The following is a 26,846-nucleotide window of genomic DNA, read 5'->3' as shown; positions in this document are numbered from 1 at the left end:
TGGCCAGTCCACCGCCCCTCCCGCCTCCGGCGCGCGGCCCTTCCGGGCGGAGGCGCCTGGCCGAGGTCCGAGGTGCGGCGCGTCCGGCAGACGAGAACGACGACCGACCAGCGGGGCAGCAGCAGCCATGGCGTCCGGCAGGGTCCGCGGGCCAACGCCGCGCTTGGGACTGGCCCTCGGCGGCGCCGCGCTGTTCCTGCTGCTCCTCCCGGAGGCCGCCGCGCAGGGTGAGGGCAGCCGGCGGGCTCGGGGGCGGGGGTGCGGGGGGGTGCGGGGCGGGGTCGCGGCGGAGGGGGAGGGCGGGGGGGCGCGGTGTCGGGGTCAAGGGGGACGGAGGGCCGGGGGTCGCAGCCGCTCTGGGTCGGTGCTCCGGGCCCGCGCGGTCTGCGGCCGGGGGGCCACCCGAGTGTCTGCCCGCGGCCTGGGGCGGCGGGGCTCGGGGACGGCGGCGGGCCGGCCCTTTGTCCTGGCTCAGCAGGCGGGGTGGTCCGGGACCGCGGCGTCGTCCTGGCCGAGCGCAGCGGCGCCACGACCCTCGGAAAGAGCCGTCTCGGGTGTGGACTCGGGGTCGAAAGCAGAGCTGGGGAGCTCGCTTGTCCCACAGCGGGTCGGCGGCCGGAGTCCAGGGGCCGGGCCCTTGTGCGGGCGCGGCTGGTATGTTGGGGGCCCTGCTCGCTTCGAGGAGGCCTGTATGCGGCCCCTACACCCGCCACCGTGCGGAGTAGGCCCCTCCGAGGAGCTCCAGGGATAGCGGCCGGTGCTTGGGCTGAGCCCGCCCTGCCGCTGGTTCCTGGGCTCTCCAGGCCCGCACTGCGTGGGCAGGGGGGCGGCCTTGCTAGGTGATCCCTTCTGTTCTCAGTAAGTAACTACCTGTGCCAGGTGCCGGGCCCACGGTGGTGACCGGCACGTGGAGGCGACGAGTTCCTGGGGGGCCTGACCAGAAAACCGCAGTTAGAGTTGGGGGTGGGAGTGAGGGGAGTGCATGACCTAAGGGCCCAGCAGTTCCAGAAGCGCTGGTGCTGGAGGGTGGCTTCCTGTAGGTGGTCTGCAGGCTGCTGGGAATCTTGGGAGCGTTTGATCTGGCTGCTGTGTGTGGCATCCCCGCATGGTCACTAGTGTGGGGAATCGAGCCTCGGGCCGGTGGCCTAAGCGACCTGGGTCAGCCTGAGGGGCCGGGGGTTTTCTCAGCGCCAGTTAGCTGCGGCGTCGTCACCTTCTGTTTAGCACAGCAAAGCACCTTTCCTCTTTGTGACCTCATGGGGTGTCGGTTCCAGGGCAGGACTGCTTGAGTTTTTTCTCATTGCCTTCTGAGCGTACTTGTGTGTACGTTTGTGATATTATTCGTTAATGCAGCAGTCGGGTGGCACAGAGTAGGGAACTTTCGGTCCAGATGGATTGTTCACAAATGTGGTGTGAGCGCTTTTTTACCAAACTGGGTGGCTGAGAGCCAAGAGTCCTCAGTCGCCCGAGAACCTCTCCTTGGTGGCCGCGGGTGTGTATTGTTAGAGTGGGTGTGTCAGGAAACGCCCCAAGTGTGTTTGACTGCCAGCTTTTCACCCCTCCCTAGCCCTGGACTTAAGGACAGAGACCCCTGTGGGCTGAGTGGGCATGTCCTGTGACAGTTTGGGAGTGAAACTGGACTCTCACCCTAGTATTTCAGGAGAAAAGTGGCTCTTTTTCTAGCCACACTGAGCCTGGGCTTGCTGTGAGCTTTTACCGCTTGTCATGCTATAGGAACGTGACTACACTGTTTAAGAGACTGTTTTTCTCGCAAGGATGCTGTGTGTATTAGGAAAGATTACTCTAGAGAAACCGAACCAACAGGATATACGTAGCTATCGAGAAAGAGTTATTATGAGAGACTGGATCACGTGACCGAGGGGCCGAGGAGCCCCACGAGCTGCCGTCTGCTTTCCCGGAGAGCTGGCGTGTAGTCCAGGCCACACCTCAAGGCCAGGCAGCGGGAGCCAGGGGGATACGGCCCAGTCTAAGGCTGAAGGCCCAAGGGCAGGGGGAGGGGGACGTCTCAGCTCTCACACGAAGTGCAGACTCTCCTTCCTTGCCTTTCTGTTCTGTTCGGGCCCTCAATTGGCTAGGTGATGCCCACCCACCTTGGAGAGGGCCAGGTGCTTTCATCCGTCCACCAACTCATGCTCGTCTCTTCTGGAAACACCCTCACGGACACTACCAGAAACAGTGTTTTGGGAATTCCCTGGCAGTCCAGTGGTTAGGACTCTGCGCTTTCATTGCCGGGGGCTCAGGTTCCGTCCTTGGTTGGGGAACTAAGATCCTGCAAGCTGTGCGGCAAGGCCACAAAAAAAAAAAAGAAATCTTAAAAAAAGATAGAAAGAAACAAAGTGTTTTACCAGCTCTCTGGGCATCCCTTAGCCCAGTCAAGTTGACAGATAAAATTAACCATTACGGGTGTGTGAATTCAGAGACCATCATACCAGTCCAAACCTAGCCATGTCTAACATCTGTCTTCTCTACTGTGCGCTTGGGTGGGGGGAGACGTTAGGAACCGACAAGGTGTTAAAGACTTTCAGAGGGAAGTTCATTGAACTAAAGAAGTTTCATGGGCTTTGGACCCCACTTTAATTGTGTGTGGGGTCAGACGTCCACCCCAGAGTTTCATCTTTACATCTAGAGGGAAGGCAGCCCCTAAAGGGACTTCAGTCTTGTCCTAAACAGAGGGATCCAGAGGAGCTGGTGGTGGCCAGGGTAGCTGGGGGCGGGGGCTCCTTACAGCGGTCCTGCTGCTGAGAACTGGGGCTTCCAGGCAGGTTTCGGGGCATTGGGTGTGTGCGTGGGTCCGAGCCTTTGCCCTCTGCCCTCCTCACTCCCCCTTTTCTGCTGAGGTGGTAGGACAGCCAGGACTTTTTGTCTAGATGAACTTTCTGCCTCGTTTCTCACATGAAATTGACAGCGCGGGCACTCTCTGTGCCCTGTCACCATGCGGCATTGCCATAGTGCCCGGTTCTGGGGCTTTTCCACTGCTGAGGGCACTGCTGAATGCAGCCCTTTGGCCTGTTGTGTTCCACGGTAAATATACTTAACTCATTTCCTTGTTTTTAAAAAACATACCTCTTTACACGCACTAGTGTGTGTCCTTTTGTGCTTAAGCAGTGACTCACCCGAAACTTTAGGAAAGAACTCAAATATATCATGGGTTAGTGTGTCCTGAGAACCTTTTTTTTTTTAACTTAGTTTCCCAAGAGCATGAGACTTAAGGTTCTCTAGTCACTGGTAAGGAGAGTGCAAGCTGAAGAGCCCCGGCCATGGGCCCTCCGAAGTCAGAACAGTGACATTCAGCGTTAGACCTCGGAAACTCAGACCAGATGTTTACATGTCTCTGGCTTTCAGCACAGAGTTTTCTGTTTCCGAGATGAGATAAGATCCAGTGAGTGACTGCTGACGCCCAGTCTCTGAAGCAGCTGCAAATGGTTAACGTATTTCCCTGTCTTACTGCGCAAAACACCCTGGTGTTTTCAAGGGCGAGGAGGGAACGACCTTCTCTCGGCTCTGAACTGACTTTGGGAGGGCTGTTTAACTTTGGCGTTTCTGGGTTGAGAACCTGCCCGGTTCCGGGTCACGCTGGGAGCAGGAGGAGGGCGAGGCCGTCTTCTTGGCCCTTCCCCTCCCGGGCCTCTCTGTTGACTCATCTGGCCTGTGACCCAGAGACCCCAGGGTGGACGGGTTTATGGTGTGTATCTTGGAGCCGAGGTCTGCTGGTTCACGCAAGACCAGTTATCACACAGACTTTTAAATTGGAGACGCCTGAGAAAAAATTCCCACGCTTTATCACCTGCTCCCTGGGGCCTCTCTTAACAGTGCTTCAGAAGGACTCAAGAGGGGGTGTGGTAGGCGTCGTGCAGGTCCCCACCATACCTCCCTGCCCAACGCTTTAGCAGAAAAAGTTGAAGGAATAAATGGTACAGTGAACTCCTGAGTCCTTTTCTGTTCTTACAGCCTTTGCCATATTTGCTTTACTGCTCCTTGTCTGTATCTGCTTGTTTCTGTTTCTTTTGGCCCTGCCTGGCGGCTTGTGGGATCTTAGTTCCCTGACCAGGGATTGAACCCGGGCCTCCGCGGTGAAAGCGCTGAGCCTTAACCAGTGGACCACCAGGGAAGTCGCTGCCTGTTACTGTTGTCACCAAACCGTTTGAGAGCAAGTTGTGATGTGGCCGTTTACCCTAAATTCGCCAGGGTGTATCTCCTAAGAAGGGCGTAGCCAGAACGTGATGGTCAAGTCTGCACAGTGACCATTGGTACGATCCCGGACCCTTGATTTAACACACGACTGTGCACACAGATCACCAGCTACCTCAATAGCGTCCTCGGTCCTCTGACCCCGGGCTGGCGTGTTGCTTTTAGGTGTCATGTCTCTCAACCTCTGTTCCCCTGCAATAGCTCCTCAGCCTGTCCTTGTGCTCAGAGGCCCCTTTGTGGTCCTGTCTGGTTTCCTCTGATTTGATTTGGGTGCATTTGGGGAGGATTCGGCCACTGGGTGACTGTCCTTCCTGCACCCCTCAGAGGCACCTGCTGCCACTTTGTGCCGTTGTCTGGTCACAGGTTGTCTTGGTGATATCTCCAATCACTTTTCAGGTGCCATTTTCTATTCACAAGTATAATTAAACCGGGGCGGGGGGTGCTCTGAGACCGTACATAACATCTTGTCCCTCCGCAAATGGCGCAGTGGTCTTGGCGTCCCTGTTTACTGCGACGGAGACTCTTGGCTAGTTGTCCTTCTCTGTGTTTATTCTGTGTCCGTGTGAAATCATGGGCGTTCAGGAGGTGAGAGTCCATTACTGTCATTCACTCTGATGTTAAGTTGTGCCACTTTGGCAAGGAGGACCCCCTCCACGCTGGCTTCTGGGTCCTTGTGCCACTTTCTGGCTCAGCAAGCTGTCCAAGGCTGGTGTTGCCCTTTCTCTGCCCCGGTTCTGGCGTTGTTGTTCTGCCCGTTTCCTTTTAGTGGGGACAGTGGCTGGAGACCAGAGGCCTGGCAACATGTGTGCCGTTCTCTCTCAGCCCCTTGGTGGACACAACTAGGAATCCGGCTTGTGAGTGAAACCGTCCTCGGGGCTGTTCCCTCCTGCCGGTGCCCAGGGCCCCGGGGCCCCTCTCGGCAGTGCTCTGAGAAGTGGAGGTATTTCGGGGGCCTCCAACTGGCTCTGCCTTCCTGGGGCCGAGGGAGTAAAGCAGTTTAGGATCAGCTTGAACACAAAACAAGCAGCACGCCACTAGAGGCTCTGAGGAGGGTACTAGTTAATAATGACTGCCGTAGAATGGTATGTTGTGACAGAATGAGCTTTCATTTCAGATAAAATAGGATTTTGGTTTTTAAAAATGGAACGTAGAAGACTGTTGAAGAGAAGAACTCTCCAGCTCTTTCAAAGTAGCAGTTTACTGTATGGGTCCTGCTTAGCAAACATGAATACAGTCGTAACTTAAAGCTAAAGCTCTTTTCCCGTGCATTTTATTAGGCAAGTCTTGGAAAGTAGAGGGAAGCTGAGAGACCTGGGCAGTGAGCAAGCACCCCTCTGCCCACCACCGGGTCTGTCACATTTTGAAGTTACAGATGCGCACGCCCCCCACCCCCCAGCTCCTCCATGTGCATGTCGTCACCGAGAGCTCAATGTTCGTCTCCTTCTTCTTTTGAGCTCAAGTTTACATACGGTGAAATGCAGGAATCCTACGCGCGCCATCCAGTGAGTTACGCCTGTGAGACCCTGACCTCCTACAAGCCTCAGAACTGGCCTCTCCAGGAGGTTGGGGCCCCACCCAGCCCATCCTCCTCCCCCCCGCCCCCGCCCCCGAAGATGAGTCTCACCCATCCCCGAGCCCTGCGCTGCGGGCCTTTGCGGGAGGCTTCCCCCAGCCCAGGTCATCTGTAGAGTCATCATGCGTGGCGTAGACGGCGCACTTCTTTTTAGGGCTGAAGAGTGTCCCACTGTAGGACTGGGCCAGTTTCCCTGTCCATCCTCCAGCGACCTCTGTCCCCTTGCCCCCTGGGTGCAGCGTGTTAGGAGGAGGTGGTCCCGGGGAGGCTCGCGTCCTCCGTCCAGGCAGGAGGAGCAGGCCGCGCAGAGGCCCCGGCCAGGGAGCCAGCTGGCAGCTCTCAGGACCAGTGGGGAGGCCGAGGGGCGTGCGGGGCGCCTGGACATCTGGGCCACTTTCAGCTCTCAGGTGTTCCTCTGCGTAAAGTTGCCATCAGCCCCCCTGTGCAGGTGTCCCTGTGCACGTGTGTTCTGGTTTGTCTTGGGTACGAGACCGAGAGTGGAATTGCCAGGTCTCGGAGGAGCACGTGTTTGTTTTCGAGCCGCTGAGCCCCCGTCCTCACCACCGTTAGCGTGGTCAGTCTTTGTAATGCAGCCGTTCCGGTGGGTGTGAGGTGGGGCCTGACTGCGGTTCTCACGTGCCTTTCCTGCTGGCTGATGGGGTGTGCTCAGGCCTCTTCCAAGCGTGTGCGTGTCTTAAGGGGCGGCGTGGGGTGGAGAGCGGCTGCTTGATGGTGGATTGGAATCCTTTATTCGTGCACCAGCTCTTCACTTCTGCTTAGCTTGCATCCCAGAGCTGTCAGCTGCCCGGGGTTTGAGCCCTTCCCGTAGCGCCTGCGCAGTGAAGAGTGCCCGGGGGTGCAGGGGCTGCTCTGCAGGGTTGGGACCGGCAAGAGGGCCGCGGCCCGGCTTGACTCTGGCCCGGCATCGCTGTGGCTTCTGGTTCCAGGGTGTCTGCTGACGAGTCGGTCAGTGGTGTGCGACCACGCAGGTGAGAGGCAGGCGGCCGGCCTTGCTGGGCGGCACCGTCTCCTCTCCCAGGAGACCCCTGGGGTCAGGACCACATGTGTGCTGCTTGCGTGTCCTCCCAGGGCCCTGCTGGTAGAGGCTCAGTCTGTGCCTTGAAGGCTTGCGTGGGAGGGGCCGTCCGTCTCCGGGTTCTGAGCGCCACTTGCCCTCCCCCTCCCCACATCGATGCCGCAGGATTCTCAGTGATGTTTGTTCTTTCCCCTGCAGGTTGTTCTCAGAACACAAACAGAACCTGTGAAGAGTGCCTGAAAAACGTCTCTGTAAGTAGCACAGGGTCAGCACGTGATCCAGAAGCAGACCCGCTGTCTCTGACTCCAGGGCCGCTTGTGTGTGTTCAGGGCTCTGTGGTCTGGGGTTTGTGGAGGTATTTTTCATGATGGCTCTTAACAGCCTTTCTCAGGCATATTAAACCGTCTCGTGAAAGCTGCACACACCACTTGAGTGTTGTTCACATGCTACTTCGACTCCTGAAATAAAACACGTAAGTTTCACACAGCCCGGAACTTGTGTGAGCTCCCGGGGCCCGCAGGCGTGAGCAGAGGTGCCCGGCAGCAGGGTGGGAGCACGTTTAGCCCCTCGTCTGCGACTGTTGACCTGTGCCCAGGGCTTTCCCACGGGGCTCACTCCACCTTGGAGGCCTCGTGTCTTACAGACGGGCCCCGAGACGCGGCGGGTGTGCTCGGAGCCCTCCCGGCCCCCCGCCGGGCTCGTGCAGTGCTGAGGGGGCCGCGAGCTGGAGTGCCCGTGCTCTCCCTCGTTGTGTGGGGTTGGGGGGTGCCCAGACCACAGCGGGGTGCACACCTCCTCTGAAGGCCTGACCCCCACTCTGAACCCAGACAGGTGAGGTCAGAAGTGCAGAGGAAAGCCAGGGCCAGGGTAGAGCCCGCCGCGTGTGAATTCTTAAAGCACACGGGCTTCCGGAAGGATCTGCTGGCGCCCCTGCGTTGTTCACCGCGTGTGTGTACCTCATTAATCTAAAAAACAAGAGTGACAAACAGCCACGACACCACCACAAAGAGAACTTATCCTCCTAGTGAGCTCATACGGCTTTCGGTAAAACTGTCATGTAAAAATGGAAAATTAGGTGTTTAAAACTTGAGCTGTTTGAAAATGGTGGATTTCCCAGAAATTGTTAAGCCAGGAAAGAACCACTGGAGTGGAAGGTATTCTGAAACGGCCAAAATGAAGAGGGCCTCCCTGCTGTTTGTCATTTTGAACACAAGACACCAAAGTGGACACTGTGTCAGTGGCACTGGGGCCCCAGGTTTCACTAAAACATTTTTTTGTAATAGATTTTCGCCCTAACTTGGGACCAAAACATACCATGACTTTTCCATCCTGTTAAAACCTCAAAGAAAAAAACTTAGTAAAATCTTTACCTTCAAGCTTGAAAATATCCTGAATGTCCTGACCTGGGCGGGTTGTTAGGTTGACCCAAAGCTCACATCTGTGCCAGTGCCTGCCCGGCTCTGGGCCCCTCGGCTGGTGTGCTGGCCAGGTCTCTGCCGTGCGTTCCAGGGACTCAGGCACACCTGCCAGGTTTTCTCCAGCTCTGCGGTTCTGGACAGCTGCCCTTGCGCTTTAGTTGCATCATCTTTAAGACAGCCAGCAATAAGACAGACCTCTCGGTCCAGTCCTAGAGATCAAATTAGAATCTTTACAGGGTGATAACCATGGGTGGCCACCACCCCAACCATGCCCGGCTCGGTCCCTCCTGCAGGGGGACGTGGAGAAGGGCACAAAGGCCTGCCTTCCTGCAGGCGGCTGACGCCTGGGTGCTCTGGGCGTTAGAAGGTGGTGCCTCGGAAGGGAGGGGAGCGTCCAGGCGGGAGGAGCAGGCCACGCAGAGGCCCCGGGCGGGGATCAGCAAGGAGGCCGCGAGGCAGGCAGGGCGCCTGGTGGAAGAGGTTTGAGTGAGGAGGGCCTTGGTGGGTTGGCGGCGTCGAGCCAGTGTTGGGAAGGGGGCCGAGGGGGAACAGCAGTGTGGCTGGCGGGGCTGGTGCAGGTCGGACCCTGGCCCGTCTGCCCTTCAGCGTTTACGCGTCTGATGCCCTGTCATCGCCTCTTACAGTGTCTTTGGTGCAACACTGACAAGGCGTGCTTGGACTACCCGGTGACCAAAATCCTGCCGCCCAGCTCTCTCTGCAAGCTGAGCTCTGCGCGCTGGGGCGTGTGCTGGGGTAAGTCGCTGTTCTCATTGGCTTCTTGCAAAACCAGGGCCGTTTTGAAAATTCTGGCTGTGCTCAGTTACTGTAAGCTGCCAGGAGCGGGGAGGTGGGGAGGCCGGCGCGAGCGGTGGCGTCTGGGAACGTGGCCGGCCGGGTCTGGAGTCCGCCCTGAAGGCCGCGGCCTCGGCTCTGCGCTGCAGGCGGCTCCCCACGCCCCGGGGCCACGCGGGTGGCGTGTCAGCACCTGTCTCAGTGGTGCTCTTTCTCCGAGGGAAGTGAGCCCTAGGGGAGACCCAGGTTGTTTCCTAGGTGGCCTTTTAAGTTGGTTTGTGGTGTGTGTTGCCACGTGGAACTCATTTTTATGAGTTGGGCTTATTAATCCTTTCCTTTATGGCTTCAGGTTTGGGGCCATCAAGAGGCCGCCTGGCTACAGGTCATAGGAGCCAGTGCTCTCGCAGAGAATTGTGATGATCTGTTTTATCTGTCTTTTTTCTAATTGATTTCCATCTCAGAATCTGTCAGCCTCCATCTGAAATGACTCACTTCTGATTTCACCAGCTGAAACCCAGGGAACCCAGAAGTTTGTGTCTGTGGGAGTGTGTGTGTATGGGTGTGTGTACATGTGCAGACACACCCGTCACGTCCTCCCAGCTGGCCGTTCCCTCTGCTGCCCTCACTCCAGAAAGGCTCCTTGGGCCACACAGCCGTCTGCTTCCATGTTAGCGGCTGCCTCCTCCGTGGAACCTTCCCTCCTCATCTGTTCCGCACAGACAGCTCCCGCACCAGGGAACCAACCATCGGCATATGGGGCCTTAACTGTTAAAATGCTTTTAAACTGAAGCATGACTCTAACACAGTGCACACGTGAGCCCTCGCTCCCTCTCTCCGGGCCCTAGACTCCAGAGGACACGCACACGTACACACATGCAAGTACAGTCACATGCGTGCACACATGCATGTACACTTGTGCATATACAAATGCCCGTGTACTCAGTGAATTTTCACGTGAGTCTGCAGGTTATCGCCACTCAGCAAAACACACGGACCACGTCCGGCGCTCGCCTGTCCCTCAGGACACCGTGGGCGACTGCTGCGGTGCACTGGTGGACACCGGGCTGTGTGCGGCTGCCGTGTGCTCCCGCGTGGGCTGGACACAGACGCCCACCGCCCTGGGCGTGCACTTAGGAGCAGACTGCTGAGTGGTACCCCTTTCATGTCTAGCCTTAGTCAGTCGGCCACACGTTTCTCAAGAGTGGCTGCTCCAGTTGATGCCGCTCCAGGCAGCATGGGGGCACTGGGGGCACACGGGCTCACGGCGGTGAGCAGGGGCGCAGGAGGGCAGGCTTTGTAGTAACGGGAGGGTGCAGTGCCCCCGGTTCCTGAGAGAAGGTGCGTTGGCGTTGTCGGGTTTATTCCTCGGGCCTGCAAGGAGCTGGGACCTCATCCACAGGAGCCGAGCGGGTGGGGCCTTGCGGTCAGGCCACTGGAGACCCTCTTGGTCCACCCTGTCAGGGCAGCACCTCACACTAACTCAGCCCTGTGCCACAGGTGCTTTTATTCTTACAAGTAACTGTAGAATCAACCAGTTCTAGGCAAAATTGTTTTGGGGTTGTGATTGTAATGACCTTAAATATATATGTTCAGGGGACTTCCATGGTGGTTCAGTGGTTATGACTGCACTTCTACTGCAGGGGACCTGGGTTCGATCCCTGGTTGGGGAACTAAGATCCCACATGCTGCACAGCTCAGCCAAAAAACAAACAAAAATACATACACACACACACACACACACACACGTTCAGTTGGAGAACAGCAAGATCTTTACCGTTTGAACCCCCGTCTGGGAACGGGTGTCTCTCTCCGTTCAGGTCTAGTACGTCCTAGAGTAGATTTCTCGGAAAGAAGCCCATAGTTTTGTTTCCCATCATGGTGGGATTTCTGTTTCTGTTTTATAATGGTTTAGCTGCTAATCAGAAAAGCTCTTGTGGGGGTAGGTGTATTTTAGAGCCAGCTGTCTCATTGGTCTCACGGGGTTTTGTTTTTTTTGTTTTTTTTTTAAATTTTATTTTATTTATTTATTTTGGTGGCACCAGGTCTTAGTTGTGGCAGACGGGCTCCTTAGTTGTGGCACGTGGGCTCCTTAGTTGTGGCTCACAGGCGCCATAGTTGTGGCATGCAGACTCTTAGTTGCAGCATGTGGGATCTAGTTCCCTGACCAGGAATCAAACCCACGTCCCCTGCATTGGGAGGCGGATTCTTAACCACTGCGCCACCAGGAAAGTCCCTCGCCGGTTTTTAAAGTTGATTGTTCTCGGGACTTCCCTGGTGGCACAGTGGTTAAGAATCCACCTGCCAACACAGGGGACACGGGTTCAGTCCCTGGTCCGGCAAGATCCCACATGCAGCAGAGCAACTAACCCTATGCACCACAACTACTGAGGCTGTGCTCTAGGGCCCTTGAGCCACAACTACTGAGCCTGTGCGCCACAACTACTGAAGCCCATGCGCCTAGATCCCATGCTCCACAACAAGAGAAGCCACCACAGTGAGAAGCCCGTGCACCACAATGAAGAGTAGCCCCCGCTCGCCACAACTAGAGAAAGTCCACGTGTAGCAACGAAGACCCAACGCAGCCAAAAATAAATAAATAAATTTATTTTAAAAAATAAATAAAAATAAAGTTGATTGTTCTCGAGTTCTCTAGTCAAAAAGTTACGCCATCTGCCTGTGGGGGTCTCCTGTTACTACTGTATCTTGCAATTCTGGCACTTCCAGAACAGGTCAGAGGAGGAAAAACCACATGATTCAAAGCTCAGAAGGCAGAGCGAGTGCTGTCACACTGGCAGCCTGAGGGGGGCTGGGGGCAGCGGGGCACTGGTGTCTCCCTCCCCTCCCCGACCCAAGGAAGAGCTCTCACCTTCCGGACCCCAGCCCACCCCCCCCTCCCAACCAAGAAACCAGTGGCACCAGAGCTTACGAGCTGTGTGCAGCAGGGGGCCTTCCTGTGAGGGTCGCACTGCTGTCCAGGGCGGGGCTGTGCTAACGGGAACGTGTCAGCCTGTCCTGTGATGGGCTCTGGCTTGAATGGAGTGGAAAAGTACCGACTGACTGGTTTTAATTTGTAAATCCCCAAGAGAAGTTGGAAAGAATTGCAACTTGTTCTCAGTGCGTTTGGTCTGGACGGGAAGTCACAGTCACCGTTTTCCAGCCCGCGGGCGTTGGCCTGGGCCGCGGCTCCAGCTGGTGCTCTGCCCACGCGGGCAGACGTGTGTCCTGTTGGCAGCAGACGGGAGGCTCTGGGCTTTGACTTAGATAATCACGGAAGCCGCGTCGGGCTTAGCATCCGATTCGGCGAGATTGAGTCAAGTGTCCGTAGCAGCTGAGTGCACCGCGGAGCTTCTCTTTCTTCCTGGTTTTGTTAACTTTTCTCAGGTTGGAAACAGCCTTTCAGCATCAGGTGATGAGAAAAGCTACCTGTTGCTTCAGGTTGATGGAAATGGTGACGAAGTCACAGCAGCAGGCTGAGGAAGGCGGGGGTGTTGTCGTCGTCCGTCCCCGCCCCCCCCGGAGGGGGCGGGGCCTGAGCGGGGCCCTGACTCTGCGCCTTTGCGTTGGCAGTGAACTTCGAGGCCCTGATCATCGCCCTGTCGGTGCTGGGGGGCGCCCTGCTGCTGGGCGTCGCCTGCTGCTGCTGCTGCTGCTGCTATGGGAAGCGGCGGAGCCGGCGGCCGGACAAGAGCGAGGAGAGGGCCGCTCGGGAGCGCGAGGAGCGCCGGGTCCGCCAGGAGGAGCGGTGAGGCCCCGCGACCGGGGGCGGTTACTCGGTCCCAGCTTTCTCCACGTGGAAAAGTCAGGACCGTGTCGGGCGTCCGAGGGGGCTTCTCGGTGGTGGCGTGGAGGGTGGGAAGCCGCGTGGCAGGGACCTGGCCGGTGGCCGCCAGCCCGGGGTTCGGGGCCCATCCGGTTCTGAGCCCGCGGGGGCTCAGCAGGAGGAAGGCTTCTGACTGGGGTCTCCTGTCTGTCCGAGCCCACACCGGGCCTTTTGCGTGACTAGTGCTCTGGTGACCGTGCGTCCCAGGTTCCAGAGCCCTTTGGCGTGCGCGCGGTGGGGCTGGGGGGCTTGTCAGCCCGCAGCTGCTGGGGCCAAGGTTCCTGCGTGTTCCTAACCATCTTCAGAACCAAGCGTAAGATCTTTGCTGATTGGTTCGTTTTCATGCGGAAAAAAATGTCCTCAATCACAGTACGGGGTATTGGAATTGCTTTTCTTGAAATGAAGGGGTCCGTGCTCAGCACCCTGCCCGTCCCGGTGGGAGCGTGGCCGTGGCCACGTCAGAGCCGCCGCCACCCGGCTCTGGCTCCCGGAGGCCACAGGGAGTGAAAGGCACAGCTGTTGGAATTACACTGTGGGGACTTCCCTGGCCGTCCAGTGGTTAGAGCTCTGCGCTTCCACTGCAGGGGGCCCGGCTTTGATCCCTGGTCGGGGAACTAAGATCCCGCAAGCCCCGCAGACATACACACACACACACACACACACACACGAAATTTACACTGTAATTTGCTGCTGAACCAGATTTCTGTGTTTTCTAGGAGAGCAGAGATGAAGTCAAGACATGATGAAATCAGAAGGAAATATGGTGAGAATCACCTGGCTCTCCATTTCCGTTGGCAGGAGCTGGCCTGGCCGTCTTGGCCACGTCCAGCGCCCGGCGGGCTCTGCTGTAGGGTGTGGGCTGCACCGGGAGCGGCTTCTCGTAAGACGAGGCCTGCGAGTGTTTCTGCCTCTGCCGGCCTTCCTGGCACCTGTTTGCTGGTGAAGTGCTGTCGCCCTTTCCCACCTTGTGGTCTTGTTTGCCCTACGGTGGGGTGAGTCCCTTACCTGCGGGGCTTTGCCCGCCTTCTCCCTTGTGCTGGAGTTGCTCCTGGCCCGCCTCCTGACCGAGTCGGCAGTAGCCACACTGAGGCCTTGGACTGCTTATTTCCCGGGAGCTGTGTCCTGGTTCTGGGTTTTTGTTTGGTGAGGTTTTCGGTCGGGGGACTATTTTTTCGGTGTTTGAGAGCATTGAACCTGCTCCTGTGTTTAGCTGGCTCTGTACTGATTTTCAAACCACCGATATCATTGGTGTTTTCTGCTCCCTGGCACTTGGTTTCCAACTAAATTTGGAAATCATGGAAAGGAGCTTTTGGGCATCTGATTAACATTAATGTAAATAAAAGACAGGATGGTTGTGTGCTCGTGTGCGTGTACACACACACAAACACACACACAACTCAGCACAGGTAGTGATGGGATCCTGGACCTTTGCTCTGCCCGGCCTGCACGAGGCCTTTTCTGGAACAGTCACGGATTCGCTGTGTTCCTATCTTGGAGCTGGTCAGTTGCCCTTTAATTGCACTGAAAGAATTATCTTGTGCCCTTTGTGTAAAGCCCTTTGAGTGGCCTGGACTTTGGAAGGAGGAACCCTCAGCTGTGGGGAACCTTCGAGCTCCTGGTGGGAGGGGGAGGGAGGTGCTTGGCCTTATTAACACCAAATGCACCGCAGACGAAACCATCTCTTGAGTTTAGAAGGCCTTTGGTTTCTTTATCACAAAGCAGTTTATGTCTGTTTTTTCCTCTAAACCAGAAGTAGAGCCAGGATCTGGGGGGTTTTTTGGGGTTTTGTTTTCCCAACAGGGCCTTAACAAGACTGCTCGTATTTGGTATTTGGCACATGATAGTTTTTTACCCAAAACCAGCTGTGTGCTCCGCCCCACCGCCAGGCTGAGCGCTTCCCGGCCCAGGCTGAGCTCTTCCCTGTCCCAGGCTAAGCTCGCCCTGTTCCTCTGACAGAAGGGCATTCTCCCCTCTGCCCTTACCTTTCCCCCATTGTCCCCCGCCCCCCAAAACCCTGTGTAAGTAGATGTGTTGCAGTGGCTCCGGATAGTTGCGTGTACAGACCAGATGTTTAAAGAGGGGAGAGGGTGTGTTTCCACGATGCAGAGAGAAAACTCCGAGTCTTTGGGTACTTAGCTCCTTCACAGTTAAACTGACGGTCACCTTCTTTGTGTGGCCTTAATTCTGAAAATTAATCAGCATTTATAAGAACATCTAAAGTAAGGTGGTTTTGTTTTGTTTTCTTCTGTATAATTTAGAGAGAATCAGCAAACAAGTCTTTATTTCTTAGGATCTGTGTTTCTTAGAAATACCGTTTCCAATCAATTCCACTTCAGTTTTAAAGTCACCTGTGGTGCGCCTTTCGCGAAAGGTTAAGGGTAGTGTTTGAGCCTGCTTAGCGTACCCGTCTTCCTTTTGGCCTCAGTAAGTCTTCATAGAAGACACCACGTGCTGCTTTCTGACCCTCGTTTCCTGTTGGCTGAGTGCATCTCTAATCAGGCCCGTTTTGTTTTCAGGTTTGTTTAGAGAAGAAAACCCATATGCTAGATTCGAGAACAACTGAGATGCACTTCGTGGCACGGGGAGCGGTCTCCACGCCTTTCCTCGGGCTGTGGGTCAGCAGGGACCCGCTGCCCCGTCCGCCTCCGACCCTGGGGAGGGAAGCTGCCCTCCAGGCCCAGGCCTGGGAGCTTCTGTTCCCTCGTCTCTCATTTCTGTATTTAGTCACTTGAGACATTAAGACTGTCACGGCTTTTCTGTTGTTCATTTGGGGAGGAAACTGCACATCCCAGGCCTCTGCTCCGTCTGCGAGCCAGTGCAGGCCGTCTCCCTGCGTCCGGGCCTGCGCAGCTCCACGCTTAGGAAGTGGGGCGTCTGCAGTCCGCCTTGGGGCCACCCTCCAGCCCCTGTCATTTCCCCAGAAAAGCACAGACGACTTGCTGTTGACCTCGGGGTACAGGACGCAGTCAGACGAGGGTTTGCTTTCTGACCTTGACTATACCGAATAGCATTGAGCGGTAGTTAAACTCACCTTACGTCTTTTTTTTTTTTTTTTTTAGTAATTCTTGGATTTTATTCTCCCACCTAAAAGATTCCACCAAAAAACTTTACTGTCAAAGTTCAGGCCACTTATGGGATGATTTTTTAGTGTGTCTCTACTGGAACATCAAGATATTTTTCCAATAAAAGTTTGAATTATAAAACCTCTCTGAAGGGCAGTAGTCGGTCAGGTGCTGGTGTGTGGATGGCAGGGGGGCGTGTCTAAGAGGCTTCGCCTGCCTCCTTTCCCGCCCCGTTGACCACAGGCCTCAGGCCCCAGGGGCTGAGTCTCCTGAATCAGACCTTCCCTGCTATCTGCGATGGTCACCTAGGGCTCGCAGGTGACCGGAGGTCCGCCCTCGGCAGGCAGTGGCCTGCACTAGCCAGGCTCCATGGGGCCGCGCTGATGGGATCTCCACGCACAACAGATGCTGGCGGTTGTCCTGCTTGGCCGACAACCTGAGCTCCCGGCCTGCTCCTTTGTCTCGGCCGTGTTCTGGGAACTTCCTTCAGTGGCCGCACGTGGTGGTTCCTTTTCTTCCAGATCAAGATGCATGACTGCAGTAAATGGTCTGAGCGCTTCCTGGCAGGGACAGCAGACCGTGGAGTCACCGTGAACAGCCTTTCTTAAATCTGAAAATAGTCCTAGTTGCCAAATTACTTTGAATGTGAAAACCATTGAGCTTTGGGGAGGCGGGTGAACAAGCACATGAAGTGAGTGAGTTCGTGCGGACCCAGTGATCAAAGGACATGTCGTCAAACGGTTGCACGTGCCTTGTTAGCTACACAGATCTGTTTAACAATTCTACCTTTAAGTTTCACAAACAACCTTTAACAAACTCTTTAGTCTTATTTCTCTGGTTTCTTGGGCATTTGATAGCAGTGAAAGTATTATGAAACATTCCTAAGTATTTTATAACAGTTTGCAAATTTTTACTTTCTACTGTTTGTTCATAAAAGAAACTTTGTGATAGACTTCAGTGAACTTTGTATTAACACGGTAGTTGGTGTGGATGTAAAATCACTCTCTTGACTTGAGGCTGCCGAGCTGAAAGCAGAGCCGGGTTGTTAGCGTGAGTTGTTAGAGCGGGCGCCGTCCTCCCACACAGCACGGGGCCCGCCCCGGGAGCGTCACTGTAGCCGTGAGCTTCTGAGATGGTACTAAGAGCAGCCAAAACTGTAACCTCAAGGAGACCATGAGCCTGAGTGCCTTAATCTTTAACCAGTTTCCAGCCAGCAGATTAATACACGCTTTTGTTGACTATGCTTTGCGTTCCTTGTGTTTCATTTCTGGGCGGTGTGGACGTGATTGCTTGGGGAGTGAGGACAGGGGGACTGTCCGGGTAAAGAGGGGCTTCTGCACCCATTGGTGTGAACGAGCAGCCTCCCTCCCAACACGCGGCCGGCGGGGATCGGCCCCGCCGTGTGTCCCTGCTGCAGCGCTGGGATCAGGTACAGAGGGCTGCAGGGGAAGCAGCTGTACCTTTGTGCTCGGAGTCCTTGGCTCTCCTGTTTGAAGCAAGTGACCAGCAACAGACTTCTCCCACGCTAAAGCCCAGGGGTTTTTTGAGCCCGTCTCCTTGCTGGGCCCTTCTCTGCTCCAAACTGCAATGTTTTGGTTGGCTTGGCCTCACTGTGCGTTGGGCACAGGAACTTGCCTTCAGTGACAGGACTGCTGACAGTGACAGGAAGGGGGCGGCGGGCACTGCTGGCCCCTCTGGCCACCCCCGGGAGGAGGAACAACCCACGCCCGGGACCAAGCGGCTCAAAGCCGCACCCCAGGACCCGGCTTCTCGCGAGGGGAAACCGTGGTGGGAGCGAAGCTGGATGGCTGCTTGGGGGAGCCGGCCCCTTTCCCCAGAGGGTCCGGGCGCCCCCTGCCCAAGGGACGGAGAGGTTGTGCCAGCTCGTCAGGAGCCCACCCGCTCGGCGGCTCTGACCCCGCGGTCCTGGGCTCCAGAGCGTGGTGGCCGTGGGTCTGGCGTCAGAGCCGGGCCAGCTCCCTCACCCTCTTCCCCCTGCTCAGGGTCCCCCAGGCCCCGGTGACCCCGACTCCACGTTCCCGCCCCTCTCCCCGAGCGGGGCACCAGGGTCATGTGCCCTGAGCCGAGGCCGCTTCCTCCCCCACCCTGGGCCCCACCGGTCCTAGCTGAGCATCTGGGCTGCCCCCGCCTCCTGTGCACCAGGCCCACGGCCTCCAGGGATGTCGGAGTGCGCTGCGGATGACCGGACCAGAAGGTCGCCCGGCCAAGGTCAGCGTGGAGGCGCTCTGCTCTCCCAGCCTGTGCAGGCACCCGCCGGCTGGCGACCTCGGCCGGTGGGGTCGGGAGAAGAGAGCAGGGCCCGGGTGCCAGGAGCTGCAACCCCAGGGCCCTGGCTGTGAGCCACAGCCGTTCTTCAGGACCCGTCTGCTCTGTAACAGCCACAGAGGGGGTTCAGTTGGCCGTGGGGTATCTGCTCAGGTCACCATGACAAGCACCGCAGACTTGGGGCTTAAACAACAAGACATGTATCATCTCATAGTCTGGAGGCTGGGAGTCCGAGGCCCAGGGGTCGCAGGGCTGTCCCTCCCGAGGCCTCCTGGGCATGTGGACAGCCGTCCCCTCCCCGTGCCCCCGCGTGCTCGTCCCGTGTGTGTCTGTGTCCTCGTCTCTCCTCGTAAGGACCCGGTCAGGTTGGATTAGGACCCACCCAGCGACCTCGTTTTAACTTCATTACCTCATTAAAGGTCCTCTCTCCGCATTCTGCACGTTCTGAGATGCTGGGATTAGGGCTCTGGCTTGTGAACTTGGGGGACACAGTCCAGCTAGTCTCAGGCAGGGGGCCTTGCGTTCGAGCCTGGGGGGTGCCCTGACCCGTAGCACTCCCTCTGGGGATGCGACGCCTCTGGTCCACCTCCCGCAGCAGGGGGTAGGGCTCCGCGGGCTTCCACGGGGCCCTTGTACGGCGTGGCCTCCACTCCGGCCCGGAGCACAAGTCGGGAGACTCCATAGGGCGCTAAGTGTGCTTGTTCCCGCTACACGTTCTGGGCCTCTGGTTCCCACGGGCCCACGGTGAGCGAGACTCGGGGTGAGACCCATTCTCATCCGGCCTCCACAAGCCCACTCTGGCCAGTGGACCTCAGTGGCTGACCGGGCCTCTTCAGAGCTGGTGTGTAGTAACCCCTGAGGGTCAGGGGCTTTCCTTTGCTCCGGGACACAGTGACCCTTGAAAATGGTCCTCGGTCCCTCTGAGGAAGCCCTGAGAGCCACTTGCTGGTCTCACCTGTGGCTGAATTGCAGGCTCCTTCCTCACCAGTCCTGGAAGCTGCTGGGACGAGCCAGGCACCCCCGTTACGGTGACGGGTTGGGGCTTGACCAAAAGACCTAGAATTATCCTGCCTGCTAGTTTAGCAGCTGTGCCTCAGTTTCATTCCCAGGGTCCCTGCCATCGGTTCAAAAAATTCTGACTCCTCTCCTTCCATGATTATTTGCTCTGCGTCTGTCTCTAGAGTTAAGCACTGACATCTGGTACCATCACGCCAGGACCCCTCATCCCCAGGGAGATCGGGTGACCCCGGCAGCCTCCCCGGTCTGCAGAGGACAGCCGCCGAGGCGCTTTGCCCATGCATTTCTCCATGGCTCTGTGCAGGGAGTGTCCTGAGCTCAGCTGGAGGGGAGGGGCGCAGGCTCACGTAACAGGCCCACCGACACCCCCGTTTCTGGGAGCCCAGGCCTTTCCTCCGCAGCAGCGGGCCTGCACCTCGGCTGCTCACGGCGCTCGCCAGTGCCAGCCCGCACTCCCAGCCACACCCACCTCATGGGTCTCATTTCACAGGTGGGTTTTCCCAACATCTCCAGGTGGTTCTAATGCACAGCCGAGGCTGAGAACCACTGCCCTCGGGGCTTGCTCCTCATGGCGCGGCCCAGGTTTTAGTAGACCGGCATCACCTGGGAGCTTGACAGGCCTGCACAACATCAGTCCCTACCCAGGACCTGCCAAGTCAGAACCTGCGTTTCGCCAAGATTCCCTGACGATTTGTCTACAGCGTCCCATCTGAGCAGCACCGCTGTCCACCAGGGGTTCTCAAGCTTGAGCTGTGTCGGAACCCCCTGGAAGGCTCATAAAACCCAGATGGAGGGGCCCCACCCCAGAGTTTCCGATCCAGCGGGTCTGGGAGGGGCCCCAGAGTGTGCACTTGTAACATGTTTCCAGCAGACGTGGGTGCTGCTGGTCCAGGGACGTCGGGAAGATTGCTCTAGAATGCCAGGGACGTTTGTTATTCTAAGCGGTTGGATGCCGGTGATGCCCGCGTTTCCGTTAGCCAGACTCGTGACACCATCCCCGCATCCTGGGGCGGCTCTCACGGAGGTACCTTCAGCCCAGTCAGGCTTGTGCATCATCTCCCTGGCCTGACAGGTGTGAGCTCTGTTTCTAGGATGTTCCCAGACCCTGCCAGTATAGCTGGTGAGGACCCACAACCTTCGGGTAGTTGTGTGGACCTCTGACCCTTCTTTGGGGCCGGGAGGCGGTCAGTGGAGGGGCCCTGCCTCCCTAGGGGAGGGGCCGGTGGGGTCATGTGACTGGGGCTGCCTGAGGGCCAGGCAGGGAGGGAAGAGGGATAAAATGAAGGATCCCTGACGCTCTCTGGACCACAGGACCCCTTTTCCCGTTTTCTGTGGCCAGAGGGATGGGTTTTCTCCTGAGGTTTGGGGTGCCTGGTCGGCGGCCACAGTGCAGCTCCAGGATCGGGGTCTCTTCAGGACAGGATCCGGTGAGTCAAAAGCACAAAACCAGCCAACCGACCAACCAACCAAAACCTGGGTTCACTCACATGCTTTGGCTCGCAGGGTCTCCTTTCCTCTGGCCAGAGAGGGAGGCTTTCTCTTGGAGGTTTTGACACCTGCACTGGTATGTAATCCCACACTGGGGTCGCCCTCTGGTCGAAGCTGGCCGATGAAAGAGGAGGAACACTTGGAAAGTCACCCCATCAGGTCTCTTAAGTTTTGGGTCTGCTCTCAAAGCTGCCTGCTATTCCTGACCTTTCAGGGTCCTCGGGGGGCTGTGTCCTGTCCACACCAGAAGTCTCTCCTTGGCTTCTGAAGGCTGGTTTGCTGAGTATAGAGACCTGAGCTTCGTGTGTGTAGAGGTAGTGTGTCCTCGTCCTCATTGTCTTCGGCTTGCATCGTTTCTGCATCAGGTATGCTGTGATTCTGATCCTTGTTCCTGTGCACGTAACATGTCTTTTTTCCCCTCTCTCTGCCTTCGAGGTGTTTTCCTTATCTTTGGTTTTCATCGCTTGAATATGCTGTGTCTTGTTGTGCCTTTTGTATGTTTATTATATATATTATTAAATGTATATATTTAAATCCTTCTGAATTTGGATCTGTGCTGTGGTGTCTTTATTTTTAGAAAATGTGTAGCCATTAATTTTTCCAACATTTCTCCTGCCCACTCTCTCCTCTCCTTCTGTGACTCCAATTACACATGTGTTAGACCACTGGAAATTATTCCAGGGCTTCCATTTGCTCTGCTCTGTTGGCGGGGTGGGGTCCACCTTTCCTCTTTGTTTAGTCTGGGTAATTTCCACAGTCTTATCTTGAAGCTCATGATTCTCTCCTCATCTGTGCTGAGTCTACTCGTGAGCCTGTTGAAGGCATTCTTCACCTCTGTTACTCTGTTTTTACTTCCAGCATTTCCACTGGCCTCTTCCTCAGAGTCTCCGTCTCTGTGCTGAAAGTCTCCCCGCCCTTTTCTTCATGTTATCTTTCCCACTAGAGCCTTAACATAAATCCTGTCAGACAATCCCAGCATTTGAGTCACATCTGAGTCTGGTTCTGTTGATTTTCATGTCTTGATTGTGGGGGGTTTTTTCTTCTTTTTTGTGTCTTGTAATTACTTACTGAAAGCCAGATATTGTCTTTAGGGCAGTAGAGACTGAGGTTAGCAGTATTTATATCTGGAAATGGACATTCCTCCTCTTCTTCTGTTTGGCTGCCATTGCAGGGGTCAGGCAGGCTAGGGGCTGACTGGCTCTGGGTTTTGTGGTTGCCGTGGTTACCTTTAGTGTCCACTGACCTCAAATTCCTCTGGCATGGCCTCGTGCTGAGGGTGGAGGATGGTTTGCTGGAGGGTTTTTCTCCGCCTTGAATTCCAGGCCTCCCCTGTGCACCTCAGGAAGAGGCTCTCTCCAGCCTCTTGCTCCTCTCTCCCCTCACTGTGATGGGCCCCTCCAGCTTGCTTCTTGGCGCTGACTGTCCTGGAACGGGGCATGGCTGGTAGGGCTTGCTGTTGCCCTGGTCCAGGTCCACATTGATGCAGTCCTCATGTCCTTGGATCTTGGGGTGGGACTTTTTCAGTGATCCTGTTTCCTCTCCAGAGACAGAAGACCTCCAAGGGGCTGGGCCCAGGATGTATTCTGACAATAGGACAGTGAAATGATACCTTTAAAGGCTTTAAGCTCAGATTTCTTTCTTTTTTTTTTTAATTTTTAATTTATTTTTGGCTGGGTTGGGTCTTCGTTGCTGCACGCGGGCTTCTCATTGCGGTGGCTTCTCATTGCGGAGCACGGGCTCTTGGCAGGCGGGCTTCAGTAGTTGCAGCACGTGGGCTCAGTAGCTCTGAGGCATGTGGGATCTTCCCAGACCAGGGATCGAACCCATGTCCCCTGCATTGGCAGGCAGATTCTTAACCACTGCGCCACCAGGGAAGTCCCTAAGCTCAGATTTCTATACTCAGAAAACTAACCTTCAAAAATGGAGAGAGTTCTGGTGTGGACAAGACAAAGTAAGCAACTGTCTGAGACTCTGAAAGCTTAATAATAGCAGGCAGATTAGGGAGAGGACCCAAAACTTAAAGACAAGGAAGCCAAAATCCCAGCTTTCTGATAGATTTAGGAAAAGTTATGATTTTGAGGTTGTCCAGCTTTTCTTGTTTTTAGACGGGGGTAATGATCATTCCAGCTTTCTACGTCCTAGGCAGAACTCGCCCTCTGTATGATTTTGCTTCTTACAATTTAATGAGGTTTTCTTAAAGACCTAATATGTGCTCAAACTTTGTAAATATTCCACAGATGATTAAAAATATTACATAAATTTTTCATTGGTTTCCAAATTCTTTCTCTCTATGCATTATCATGAGCTTATTGATTATGTTATTCAGATCTTCTATATGCTTACTTAGTCTTTGTCATTGTGACACCTTTCAGAAAGAAGAGGGACCCTCACCCAAAATTTGGTCCAGTTGTCAAGACTGGTGACAACACACACACACACCCCAAGAGGGTATGGAAATGTTCATCCCTCACATAAGGAGGCTTTCTAGGGAGAGCAGTGCAGGCCTCCCAAGCTGGTCTGAAAATGGCTTGAGAGCCAGGAAAGGAGATGCACTTGGGGCTTCTATTGTGCTAGGGCGGGGCCATGGTGAGGGTTTCTGCATGGGCAGGTGCTTGAGTGGTTTGAATTTCCCACCGGTACCAAAGGAGGCAGCGCTCAGTCTTTATCTGCCTGCTAAGATGCGGGGAAGAAAGAAAAGAGGCAGGGATGAGGCTTTAAAGATGTCAGCTGTTAAACATCAAGAAAAACAGAGTCAGACCCTATTTGCATTTTTCTACCTGCTTCTTGGTGGCATGGACCCATTACTAATGTAATATATCTCTCATTGTCCATTTAATGCTTTGCAGTTTGAAATGTATTTCATCTGATATGAAAACTTATAAGCTATAGCATTTTTGCCTTTTATTTTTACCCTTTCTCTACTCTACAGTAGAAGAAAACATAGTTGTATTTTTTTGACCCCTGTAGGGAGCCACTGTCCTTAAATAGAACAATTTAATCCATACATATCTAGTATGATTGCTGGTCTTTACTTATTCTTACTATCTTATTTTGTATGCTCTATTCCACTTTCTTGTTGTAGAGCTGGTATAATTGCCTTTGCTTGAATCTTTGCTCTGCTGCTTTTAGTAACCAGGTAAACTTGGATGTGAAACCTGTGCCTCAGCTTCCATATCTGTGAAATGGTACAATAATGGTACCTACCTCATTCCATTAATGTGTATGAAGGTATGAGAGTGCAAGTCACATAAGTGCTACATAAATGTCTTCTGTTATTTCTATTGTTTCCTTTTATCTGTTTTTATGACGTTGTCAGATAGGTTGAGTTTTGTTGTTGCATTGTTCTTGCAGTGGTTTGAAAGTTATTTCTCCTATCCTTGGGACAATCCTCTCCCTCTGCTTCTATTTTCTTCTGACCTACCTTCCAGTTCATAATAATCTCTTCCACCGTGTCTAATCTGTTGTTAAACCCATCTACTGAATTCATAGTCTCAGTGATTGTATTTGTTTTCAAATTTCCATTTCTTTATAGATTTCACTTATCTGCTGAAAATTTCCATCTCATAGTCTATTTCCTTGAACATATTAGAGTTATTTAAAAATCTATCTAATAATGCCAATATCCTGTTCTCCTGTGGATTTATTACTAATATATACATACTTTCTCCCTTGGTTTTGGATCATTTGTTTTCTGGTTTTCTTTGTGAATTTTTATTCTGTTCTGGATATCGTCTATGAAGATATTTTAGTTAACCTGAGGCCCCAGGTGTTGCTGCTGTCCTCCAGAGATTTCCTCTGGCTTCAGGCTGGCAATGGGCAGGAGAGCAGATCAGCTTGGTGCAATTTGGGAGTGAGCCGTTTGGATGCTGGGTTTCAGTCTGTGAGGATTGATCTGCACCTCAGCCTCACTCCTTTGTTGTAGGTTTCAGTGTTCCAGCTGAAGGTCCAGGTTATTATCAGTGGCCCCCGACCAGTTTATCTTGCAGTAGGTCCCGCCCAATTAGTCTCCCCCATCCTATGAGACTCAAAAGCTGTGCTCAGTGTCTCAACTTCTCGTGTGCCGCACGTTATTAGGGACTGCACTGTGTGTCTCCCTCCCTCCCTCCCTCTCCCTCCCCCCCTCCCCTGCACACACAGAGGAAAGCCATTCGAGGACACGGGGAGATGGCGGCCATCTACAAGCCAAGGAGAGAGGCCTCAGGAGATACCCATCCTGCCCACACCTTGATCTTGGACTTCCAGCCTCCAGAACTGTGAGAGACTATTTGTTTAAGCTGCCCAGTCTGTGGTATTTTGTTATGGCTGCTGAGCTGACTAAAACATCATACTAATCGCTAAATATCTCAAAAGGAAAACCACGTCCCTTCTTTCTGGGATCTTCGCTCCTTAAGAAAGTCTTCTCTGTTTTGGCAGTTATCGGGTGTCTTCAAACAGATTTTCAAAATATTTTATACAGATTTTCTTGTTGTTCAAAACCATAATAGTTTTATAATTTGCTTTAAAAAAACACATAATGTGTGAGCATCTTTTACTGTTATCAACTACTCTTTCTTTTTACACATTTAATAGTGGCATAGCCTTTCATTATATGAATCAACCATAGTTTAATTCCTTCTTGTAACACATTTAGATACTGTATTTCATCAATTCTAATTGGGGTGTCCTTGCATCCATAACCTGTCATAGTTTAACATGTGTGTTAAATAAAACAATGTTGTATAATTGCTGATGTCTTAGAGTCGATGATGGATGATGGGTCCAAGCTCTGCCCACCTGAAGTTACACCACAGCCAATAATCTTGGGGGGAGGTCTGGTTCCCATTGTCCACCTCTGTCCTGGAAGGGGCCAGTTCCTGGAGACTCCCCTCTCCAGGAAGCACAGCTCGGGCTGGCCACCGTGCCTGGGGAGTCCCCTGGTAGAGGCACCACAGTCCAGGGTGAAAGGGACCACACTCTTGGACCCGGCTGAGATGGAGGTCGGCTCTGACCAGAACTTTCAATGGACAGACTTCGTCAGCCTGTGACATGGCAGCTCCATTCTGGGGGGCCCCCTTTCCCTGTCCTAAATGGTGCCTCTAGCCCAGGAAGTGAATTCTGAACAGTCAAAACTGGTTTGTGAAATTAAGGACCGTGGGCTTCCCTGGTGGCGCAGTGGTTGAGAATCTGCCTGCCAATGCAGGGGACACGGGTTCGAGCCCTGGTCTGGGAAGATCCCACATGCCACGGAGCAACTGGGCCCGTGAGCCACAATTACTGAGCCTGCGCGTCTGGAGCCTGTGCTCCGCAACAAGAGAGGCCGCGATGGTGAGAGGCCCGTGCACCGCGATGAAGAGTGGTCCCCACTTGCCGCAACTAGAGAAAGCCCTCGCACAGAAACGAAGACTCAACACAGTCATAAATAAATAAATAAAAGAACGTGAATTTCTTTAAAAAAAAAAAAAAAAAAAAAAGAAATTAAGGACCGTGAAAACTTGGCTCTATGGCCTTTCAGTGTTAACAGGAAATGAGCTGAACCCAGTGGGCTAGGTCACTGTCTCCCAGATGCTCAGCTTCCACTGGCTGGGCTCCGAAGGCACCAAAGGGGGCTGGACAAGGGGAGACAAAGGAGCCGCAGACAGTCAGCCTGGCTAAGCGCAGAGTGAGAAGTGGACGGAGTGAGAGAGACTTTCCACCTCCCTGACCCCCTCCTAGAAATGCCCCGTTTAGGCCTCCGTCCACTGGGAGCTCTGGGTGGAAGCAGCTGGACTTGCGTGGCCTCGCCGAATGAACACGTGCCGTGTGTGTCCTTAGTGGACGGAGCTGCCCGGTGGGTCAGCCCGGTAGGCCTTCTTCCTTCACCCCCACTTCCTCAGGACCTGACACTCGGCTCCTCTGTGAAGGTGAACCGAGCCTTTCCTAGCCCTGGGGTCGCCTCCCTGGGGTCGTCCCCCAGGCAGCTCTCTCTCACGCACGTCCGCCAGGGCCACTGGAGGTGGTTCACCTGGCTGGCTTTATTGTCCTTGTTTCCCTGTGAGACGCACTCATCACAGAAGCCAGTGGATACACCCGGTCTCAGCTGGTGGAGCTGCGGCAGGTGAGGGGCCAGTTCGGGGGACGGACGGGCCATTCTCAGGCGCCAAGATAATGTGCCAGGCCTGCCCCCGAC

At 54.7% G+C, this 26,846-nt stretch overlaps 1 protein-coding gene across 2 annotated transcripts; it reads left to right on the top strand.

Moving 5' to 3' along the window:
• On the top strand, window positions 1-25,425 carry PTTG1IP (PTTG1 interacting protein). 2 transcript variants are annotated; one of them, XM_057545451.1, is made up of 6 exons: window positions 14-227; window positions 7,017-7,069; window positions 8,881-8,989; window positions 12,596-12,770; window positions 13,565-13,611; window positions 15,365-17,153. In XM_057545451.1, the coding sequence occupies exons 1-6, from the start codon at window positions 128-130 to the stop codon at window positions 15,409-15,411; spliced, it is 531 nt and encodes a 176-aa protein (XP_057401434.1). In that variant the 5' UTR covers window positions 14-127; the 3' UTR covers window positions 15,412-17,153. The 2 variants fall into 2 exon arrangements, with proteins under 2 accessions (XP_057401435.1, XP_057401434.1); XM_057545452.1 differs by lacking the exons at window positions 12,596-12,770; window positions 13,565-13,611; window positions 15,365-17,153 and adding an exon at window positions 24,839-25,425 and having other exon boundaries at window positions 1-227.
• Window positions 25,426-26,846: the final 1,421 nt, after the last annotated feature.

The sequence above is a fragment of the Balaenoptera acutorostrata genome, chromosome 4 (genome assembly GCF_949987535.1).
Source record: "Balaenoptera acutorostrata chromosome 4, mBalAcu1.1, whole genome shotgun sequence".
NCBI classification, from domain to species: domain Eukaryota; kingdom Metazoa; phylum Chordata; class Mammalia; order Artiodactyla; family Balaenopteridae; genus Balaenoptera; species Balaenoptera acutorostrata.
This window is presented reverse-complemented; position numbering and strand designations above follow the sequence as displayed.